We start from the raw sequence: 10,077 nt of genomic DNA, 5'->3' as shown, positions 1-10,077 counted from the left end.
GGAAGCAGCTAGGGACGTAAAGGCCCAACAAGGGTTGTTGAAGGTCAGAGAACAGTCACTAAGCAGCTCTGGCTTGAGTGAATGAGTCAGAGTTTGCAGGAGAGTCTGGAAGCCAGGCATGTCCAGCTGCTGGAGCAGCCTGGGTAGGGAGGCTGGTACAGAAGGCAGCTTCTTTGTAGCTATCCCCTCTGAGAATTTGCATGAAGCACCTGATAGTGGTCCTGGGGCTGCTGTTGGTCAGCAGCGTGGGTGGGAGGGACCCCTGTATACACAGTGAGAAAGAGCAAGGACAAACGTGAATCCATGGGCACCTCTCACGGCCTCTAACCTACAAAGGTCTTTAGAGAATGTTGGTGTAGGGGATCAGAATTGGCCACCTCAAAATGTGTCTCTTTGCTTTGATTATTTTATTTTTTTATTTTCTTATTTTTTGTTAAAGATTGGCACCTGGGCTAACAACTGTTGCCAATCTTTTTTTTCCGCTTTATCTCCCCAAACCCCCCCGTACACAGTTGTATATCTTAGTTGCAGGTCCTTCTAGTTGTGGGATGTGGGACGCCGCCTCAGCGTGGCCTGAGGAGCAGTGCCATGTCCGCACCCAGGATCCGAACCCTGGGCTGCCGCAGCGGAGCGAGTGAACTTAACCACTCGGCCACAGAGCCGGCCCCCTGATTATTTTTTTTTTTATTTTTTGAAGAAGGTTAGCTCTGAGCCAACATCTGCCACCAATCTTCCTCTTTTTGCTGAGGAAGACTGGCCCTGAGCTAACATCCATGCCCATCTGCCTCTACTTTATATGTGGACGCCTGCCACAGCATGGCCTGCCAAGCGGTGCATAGGTCCACACCCAGGATCCGAACTGGCGAACCCCGGGCCAGCAAAGCAGAACATTCGAACTTAACTGCTATGCCCCCTGGCCGGCCCCTTTGCTTTGATTATTTTTAAGAACAAAAGACTCTGAAAGAAACTTTGACCTTCCCCCTAACAGCCTAAAAGAATTTAACATAGAAGGCCTGTTCCAGGAACGGGCTAATACCATAAGATAACTATAGTATAATGTAAAATAAGTGTGAGTAAGTGTAGAAAGGCACAAGCAAGTCTATTTTTATCAAAGTTCTGTCTCTCAGGTCACATTTTCTCTAGATGGCCCAGCAAACACTTGCTTAACGAATATTTGCATTTCCATCTTCCTCCCTTTTGAAGTCCCCAAACATAACCCCAACATCCTCTTTTGTCATTCACTGAAGACAATATTTAAGGTGGTGGCTTCAGCCAATCTGGTGAGTTTCTCAGTCTTCCTGGGTTTCTCCCATGTATACATGTTATTAAACTTTGTTTGGTTTTCTCCTGCTATTCTGTCTCATGTCAATTTAATTCTTAGACCATCCAGAAGGACCTAGAGAGTAGAGGAATATTGTTCTGCTTCTATGTTCTTGGAAGGAAATATCATGATTATTAATTTGTCTTCTCAAATACCTCAGTACTAGGAAGGGAAGGGTCCTGGATAGTGAATGCAAATATTCAGTCACCGGAAAAGTGAAGCATCCCCTGGAAATTAACACTTTAAAATACGTGTCTGTAACTGTCAAACTGAACTTCAAATTACAATGAAACCATCAAATTTACTATCCAGTAAGGCCCTGAGCAGCCTTTTTTTGCCTTCTGTCTCCAATATTTCAAACTTAGATGCTCCGATATCAAAGGCAAAAGGAACTCCTTTGAATTTATCCTCCTTCTCCCTGTCCCTGCTCACTCTATGGGACAAGCACTGAAGAGCAGGGAGACAAAGCAAACGTGGGCAGAAGGAGAGTGGCTAATCTACATCCTGGATAATTGCAACAGGTCATTTTGTTTATCTAAACAAGCACCTATATTGCATTTAATGTATGCCAGGCATAGATCTAAATGCTTTACAAAGAATAACTAATTCAATCCTAACATCAATTCTGTAAGATTGGTTCTATTATTAACTATCTTTTATAGATAAGTTAAGAGGCATAGAGAGGTTAAGTAAGTTGCCCAAGGTCACACAGCTGGAATTTACATCATGACTAACTGTAGCTTTACGTGTACAAAGTTCAAAGATTCTGCATTATATTAAAAAGCTGCAGAAACCGATGATGAGCTCATTTTCATTATCACTTGTAAAAACTATTCAGAATATATAGTATTAGCCATCATTACAGAGTGACTTTCTTAGGGACCAGGCAGAGTCCTTTAGAGGTACAGTCCCATTTAATGCTCACTACTGCCCTGTGAGGTAGGTATTAGGATTCTACTTTGCAGATGGAGAAATAGGAGAAATGATCTGTGCAAGAGCACATTGTAGTTGATAGGAGATCCAGGATTCAAAACTGACTTTGAAGATGGTGCTTAGCCCAGACTCTAGGAGGAGGCTGAGATCCACTATCGAGAAGAGTTGAACACAGAGTCCAAACCATGCAAGTCAGTCTGGCTCATGGTGGCTAGCCACAGAGCCAGAATTCTCAAGCAGTGTGTGAAGTGACTGGGGTTTGGAGACTCACCTGAGCTCATACTTTCCGGACGTGAGTGATCACTTCTGGGGCCTGGGGCAGGGTCCCCCATCTTTGTCCTCTTTCTCTTGGCCCCTTCTTAGTTTCTGCCCTCCACTGCTTTTTCTCTTCCCCAGACCTTTGAGGGGCAGGGAACACAGGTGCAAGACTTTGCCTTTCTTTTCCTTTCTCTAAACACATAAACTCTCTTATGGGTTTTGTCCCCCTTAGTAACTACATAGCACATTATAAAGTCACAAGAACTTTTAACACCTCACACTTCTGTTGTTTAACGAAATGTAAGTGGAACTCAACTTCATCGTTCCTTCATCTTTTGCTGGCTTACCTCTTAATCTTTCAGGATTCCAGAGCCACCAACTACTACCCCTTCCATAAGCAAGCCCATTTCTCATTTTCCATATTTTTTTCTGCAAATTTCAGAATGAACATTTTTTGCCAAGTGTTTTTCTCTCTTTTTTTTAATTGCATGTTTCTTTGGAGAGTTTCCATTTTAAAAATTAAATGTGGTTTTGGATAATAAAGGATTGTTTACCCTTGAACCTATTCTATACATTTTATGTAATAATTTCCAGCCATTGATCTTTTACCTCTAAAACAATATTTCCCCTATTTTTCTGCTCCTACAGGTGTAAGCTCCTTCCACCTTCCTCCCTCCTCCATCTCCATCTGCCAGTTTTGATTTCTGGCCAACCCCTAGACACACAGTAACTGCCAGTTCACCTGGTGGGATCATGCCCTTAGTATAGAAACACTGTAGAAATTAGTCTGACCTGCTTGTTCTTCAGGCTCAAATGGCTATGGATGTGTTTTTTGATAAGAAAGAATCCATTGCTCATTCAAAATGTGGAGCTAGTGTGTGTTGTTTAACGAGGTGAGGGAACGTAAATCATTCCAATGGGTTATTCACTAGGAATCCTGGCATCTCCCTAACTATCATTTATCTGATTTGTGTTTCCAGCCTTTCTGTCTGGGTCATTTATTACCTGTTACTTTCTAGGCACCGTTCTAGTCACTTTTACTCATGACTTGTCTGACTTTGGGAAGTCGGTGGTGGATCTCAGTTGCCCCAGTATAAGTGAGGGGCTTGTATTAAGTGATCTCATAATTTTAAAGCCTCTAAAAGCAAAGGATGCAGGAGATTTTATTTCTTGTCTTAATTTAGTCATTAAGTTGCTGAATGCCGCTGAGAACAGTGTTTAGTCTCTGGATCTGTCTCTTCCTCTATAAAATAAATGGAACGTACTAGAGTACGTTTGAAAAAGTGTGTTCCAAGGATCTTTGTTAACAGGCTTATTTGCTTATTTCTAGGAAAAAAGGGTTTTGTGTTCAAGAAGGTCTAGGAAACACCGGAATCAACAGGTTTCTTTACTCCAGGACTTCTCAGAAACTTTACTTTGTCAATTTTGCTTCATGATTCACCAAGGAGGAGAGAGCAGATATGTTTCCCAGACTTAATTGACAATGAAACCCTTTTCCCCAGAAGCATCTTTGTAGTACTAATAAATTGTCCTTCAGAAAACATTTGGGACATGAATTACTATATACCTCCAAGGCCCTTTATTGCAGCAATACTCTCTACCCTTGGATCAATTTCATGTCAAATACCTGCCAGTTTACGTTCTAACATAGCTGTGCTGTGCTTCCTTTTTCTCTTCAAGTTACGCTATCGAGTCCCTTGATACACAGGCTATAATCTCACCAACCCTGAATACATGGCCTACAAAATCATGCCTCTCATTATCGCTTTGGTGAATAGTGTTGAGAACCAGCGCACAGTACGTTTTGTGGGGAAATATTCCAAAGAGTAGCACAGGGGAGGCTCCTTGGGAGAAAGGGATGAGATAAATGAACATGAGAAATAATAGCATTAATACGGCAGATTTCCATGAACTCTCAAAAAAATGTATTTGACATTTTGATGACTAAATAATATAGTCTTTCCTGTCACAGGACTTTGTTCCAGACCAAGACTGTTAGGACTCAGAGTAACAGAGCTGGGCGGCTCCATGCAAAAGTCTGTGGGCAACATCTGTCATGCTGGAGATCATTAATGTTCAATTGCTTCCCATTGTCTTCATGTTACTCAACTTCATTTCATTGTCATTGCTTCAGCGGGGGATTAATCAACAATTTATGGGAAGACGGGACTTGGAATCAGGGCAATCACAATGGGGCTTCAGTCCAAGGCAATGGTAAGGGAAGCAAGACACAGTTAAAACACTCCTGATTTGTGAGAACTTGCTGATAATTTAATTAAACAAAAATATCCGCGAACAATGCCAACATAATCCATATTCCAAAAGGAGAAAGAGCATACCTGATCTTCCTAAAGAATCCAGAAATGATTCTGGCCTGAATCTAGTTGGAGCTGGTCTCTTTGCCACTTTACTCTTCCTTAAGAGCTAGAAAGAAGCTGAGATGAGAGAATCAAGTTAATGGTTTTTCTGTATAAATCGGTTCACCGTTATCAATACTAGTGGAAATCATGCTTCATTATTGTTTCTGAGGTCACTTCACACAACTGCAATATCCAAGTAATATGTAATATTTACAGTTTGATGAGATGGGGAAAAAACCTTTCATTGGGAATTATTTTTAAAAACTTCACAAATTACTTAGGTGTCTCCATTTTGCACATATATGTGCATGCATTATGATTTTATTAGATTTAAATGTCACATTAAATAATTTAGTGATCATCATCTCAACGTATGTCCCGAAAACATTTATGAACCTGTGTTAAGGGAAACGGAGTATAAATTCTGAATTAATTTGCCTAAGTATCTGAACTCATGCAATCTAATTATATAATTAGAATAGTATAATTTTTGATATACACACTAATATCTTCTGATACGTTATAATAAATTATTCTGCAGAAAACAGCCAAATTATTTGCACAGTAAAATTCCAGGTCTGCAATATTAGGACCCGCTAATTTGTCCCAATTTAATAGCTAAAATAAACTGTTAATATATTCAATCAATATTATGCAAAATTGTCATACATCTTGACAAAGCTAAATCTTCTTGAATTTCTGATATATCTCATAATTCTGAGACCTACGTGTTCACACAAGTGATTTCTAATAATTTTAAAACCTCAGTTAAGTTTTTGATATATAAGCTGCCCGCTGATCTTGGGATGGGAAAAGATGGACCAAGCTCCCCCCACCCCCCACTTTGTTATTCTTTTGGGGACAGCCAGGCCACTCCAGATGGTGTGTTAGTGTTGGACATAGCTTTGGAGAAACTTCAACAGACGAAGGCTGTAATGTCAGGATTTTGCTGTGCGTCGTCCCCCTTCCCCCCCTGCAGTTCCCAGGGTAGGAAGGTGCTGAGATGGAAGCCGAGGGACGCCCGCCCACCTGCCACCACCTGTTCCTTCCTTCAGCCCTCTGCTATAAATTCTCCTCCTTCAAAGATTCATCCAGCACTCTCCGACAGCTACTGCGGAAAAAGCGCTCCTTCCCTATCTGAGCTTCGGGAAAGATTTCATCTTCCTGAAAAGAAGTCTCAGGCTTCCCCAGAGGACTTGAAAGGCCCTCCCGTAACCAGCCACACCAAATTCTGCTACGAGAAGCTTCCCTTCTCTTTTTCAACTTCACGTTGGGAAAATGACTTTCTCTTCAGCATCTCAATTTCCCCTAAATTTTGGCAAGTGAAGAGACATCATTTTGGTTATCCAGTAGGACAGAAGGCGGAGTCCCGCACTGTCCACTGTACACTTTGATTCCACGCGGGTTGCTTTGTGTATGACTTATTTGCTAAGAAGAGGCACGTTGGGGAGCCGCTCCACAGACCAGCCCACGGGCAGGTCCTAGCCGGCGAGCGAGCTCCGCGCCTCCCACCTTCAACGCCGGGGATGAAGTCCTGCAAGCCCAGCAACCCGGCGGCGGCAGCGCGCGCCGCGGCCCCGTGCGCGGGCGGCTCCGAATGCGCGGGCACGTGCCCCGGGGCCGGACGGCTGGAGAGCGCGGCGCGCAGGCGTCTAGCGGCCAACGCGCGCGAGCGCCGCCGCATGCAGGGGCTCAACACGGCCTTCGACCGCCTGCGCAGGGTGGTCCCCCAGTGGGGCCAGGATAAAAAGCTGTCCAAGTACGAGACTCTGCAGATGGCGCTGAGCTACATCATGGCTCTGACTCGCATCCTGGCCGAGGCCGAGCGATTCGGCTCGGAGCGGGACTGGGTCAGTCTCCACTGTGAGCACTTCGGCCGAGACCACTATCGTCCATTCGCGGGCGCGAAGCTGCCGGCAGAGAGCGAGCCCTACGGCCAGAGGCTCTTCGGCTTCCAGCCCGAGCCCTTCCAGATGGCCAGTTAGGGCGCGCGACCCCGCCGCGGTGAGAGGCCCAGCGGTCGCGCTCCCGAGCCGCAGCCCTCCTCCAAGATACAACAGGGGCGTGTGGTGGCCTAGGATCATTCTTAGAGTAAAATTAGCGAACTTTCAGGTTACTTTTACTCGCAGCACCAAGTCCTACGGACGAACGATTTTATTGCCTTTCTTTTTTCCTCCTTATCAGTGTGTTGTAGATGTCATGGATGGATATTGTGATGGTTTGGGTTGCTGTGCAAATAATGCCCCCTCTCCCCTTTCTGGACTACTTTGAGGGAAAACAATCTTAAGAAAAAATAGGATTAGGCTATACTGCTGTTTTAGTCCTCAAAGAAATAATGACTTTCTTAAACTTTGTAAGTTTGTCCTGTTCGGGTGAAGTTACAGTATCCATTACTTGTGTTTACTTAAAACAGAGCTATCTTCCTGTCGTGTAATTGCATTTATGCTTAGTGCATTGTTTGTGCATGCATGAGGTAGTGAGACTTTTTTTTTTGGTAGAGTACGTGGGCATGAGTGCTCTGTGTTTTTAAAAACTGTGTATACATTATTAAAATACAGATTTTGTAAAATATAAGTAAAAACGTCGGTTTGTTTTCCATGGGAAGTGCCCTACTAGTTTCCTGATGGCACTAAAGGCCTCTTTGCGGTGGGGACACTGAGTGCCCACCTGAGGAAAGATGTGGAGTGTTTCTGTCTAATCCCACTGGTTGGCAAATGTGCTAGTTTGTAATACTTGGTCCAAAAAGACAAGCTGATGAAAGTCCGAGTAATTAATTTGAAAGTTTTCTCTAACAATTTGGAAATATAAATATATTTTTCATGTTTTTTAAAAAAGATTAATTAATTGAAATATTTAGTTTTTAAATAAGTAGATATACAGTTCCTCAATATTTTATTTTCCTTATTAAGCCAATTAGTAACTACTGATTCCTTACAAATATATATATTTGTTCCTCTGTAGGAAACAGACATTGAGAGAAATAATAAATGTTGCTTTTGGAAGTGATTTCCTTTTAATCGGTACAAGTTGAACAATGAGAGGTTCACTACCATCAAGGCCAATCAAGATGGGAGCAAAATAATACACATGGTATTGGTTTGAATTACTTTTATAAATTTGCTTAACCATTGGATGGATAAACCAGAGCTTTTATGTAAAGAGTGACTTGGTAGTCAACAGCCCTGCATGCATGTGGAAGAATGCCTTACTAATAATTAGAAAAAGCAGGACTCTAATTATCTGTGCATTTGGAACTTGTCACAGGTCAACAAAAACAGCAACATCCTCCAACCCCTTTTTTTTATGAATTCCAACACCTAACATCAGACACAGGCATCTACTTGCAATTTGTCTACAAAGTCTCCATTAAAAATTTTCCTTTTTTATTATCCCTAATTATCAAAATCCATTTGGTTTGTAAGGAGTGAAGTATCTTCCCAAGCCCATAAATTAAAACTTACAGAGTCACAAGTGTATCTCTAGAAATCCATTGAGGAACTAACACTGAGTTTCCCTTTCCTTTTGATATCTGTTAATGAGAAACGGAGGTGGGCTCAGGACTTTGTTTCTTCACTGCACATTAGAGTAAAGTGTTTAACCTCTTGACTTCAACAGCTCTGAGAAGGTGCTGTAGTCCAGCAGACAGCGCAGCTCTAGAGTGACCATGCTTGGACCCCTTTCTGGCCATACTCCACTTTGCGGTGTCCACCTGGGCTGATGGCAAGGCTCAGGGCATCTGCCTTCCTCGCTCTTTGGGCACAATAGTCTCCTGATCTAGAATTAAAATGCTCATTAATAATCCCAGTAAGCTTGTAGAGTTTGAGAGTGAATAAAATTAATGCTAAAAAAAAGTCTTGTGTTAATCAGAGAAGGTCTCAAAGATGTGTTGATTATTAGTCCTTTTTCAAGCAGGGCTCACATCCTCCTCTCTGGATGGTAGATACCTTGTAAAAGAGAACTGTGGTTTTCATTTTACCTCTATGGCTTTTACTACAGAGGTTTAGACAGAATAAACAGTCAATAAATATTTCGTTTTTGGTTATTAACAGCAGTTTCTTGATGAAATTGAACAATTGAATTAAAATGATGGGATTCTAATCTCACGCCTCTCCTTTCCCCTCCCCCACTCCTTCAAAAGAATGGGATTCTGTTAAATATGATGCCTTTAGCTGCCTGTTTCTGTGTTTTGGAAATCTCTGGAAGCACCTTAGCTCTTACCAAATCCCTATGCTTTCCACCCTACTCAATGTACCATTTTTTCCTAGAAGACATTTGAAGGAAATGTAAATCAGTCGCAGTGACCAAATCCAATCTTTCATAAACCTCCTCAAACTGTGTGTTGGGAAATCCATCACGGTTTATGGATTAGGAGCTTGCATAAAGCAAGTGTAAAAGCTTTTTGAAGTTAAGATTCATTTTTTTTTTTTTTTGAGGAAGACTAGCCCTGAGCTAACTACTGCCAGTCCTCCTCTTTTTGCTGAGGAAGACTGGCCCTGAGCGAACATCTGTGCCCATCTTCTTCTACTTTATATGTGGGACGCCTGCCACAGCATGGCGTGCCAAGCGATGCCATGTCCACACCCGGGATCCAAACCGACAAACCCTGGGCCGCTGAGAAGCGGAACGTGTGAACTTAACCACTGTGCCACCGGGGGAGCTCCAAGATTCACATATTATTATATATAATAGAGTTTAGATCACCAAGCAACCTAAAAGTTGCTACAATATTCTATACTGTTCACCTTTGAAAATGTGTGTTCTTTCTAGTTTGACAAGAGGACATAATTAAAATTCAAAAATATTCTTTTACCCGGGTTCCCTTTTCTCATTAATCAACAAATATTATCAAGCGCCTACTCACACCGAGGCTTCCTCGACACTATCCTTGTCCTTGAGTAGGCAGCCAAGAAGAGTACACATGTGCTGATCAATAGGCAGTCCTAAACAGAGTGGAGCTGAATGCTTCAACAGTGTAGTACTTGTAATATGTGCCATAAGAGCTCCTAAGAGGGAGCATTAAATTATAAAGGAACACCCTCCCCGAGGTAGGGTTTCAGTTCAGTTAGGTATATGCCAGCTCTCCCTAGGTGTCAGCTGGAGGTTGAGGCCCCAAACCCCAGGGTCAGCAGTCTTGAAGAATCATAAAAAGTGAACGGGGCTATCCAGATGGGAAAGGCCATGTGAGCCAGTGGCTGTCAACCCTGA

General features: G+C 42.6%; 1 protein-coding gene across 1 annotated transcript; it reads left to right on the top strand.

Annotated features, from left to right (window-relative positions):
* The first annotated feature begins 1,047 nt into the window (after positions 1 to 1,047).
* ATOH7 (atonal bHLH transcription factor 7) lies at positions 1,048 to 8,961 on the top strand. The gene has a single exon (XM_070564233.1). It carries the CDS (start codon positions 6,399 to 6,401, stop codon positions 6,855 to 6,857), a length of 459 nt encoding a protein of 152 aa, XP_070420334.1. The 5' UTR covers positions 1,048 to 6,398; the 3' UTR covers positions 6,858 to 8,961.
* The last annotated feature ends 1,116 nt before the right edge of the window (positions 8,962 to 10,077 follow it).

The sequence above is a fragment of the Equus przewalskii genome, chromosome 1 (genome assembly GCF_037783145.1).
Source record: "Equus przewalskii isolate Varuska chromosome 1, EquPr2, whole genome shotgun sequence".
NCBI lineage: Eukaryota > Metazoa > Chordata > Mammalia > Perissodactyla > Equidae > Equus > Equus przewalskii.
This window is presented reverse-complemented; position numbering and strand designations above follow the sequence as displayed.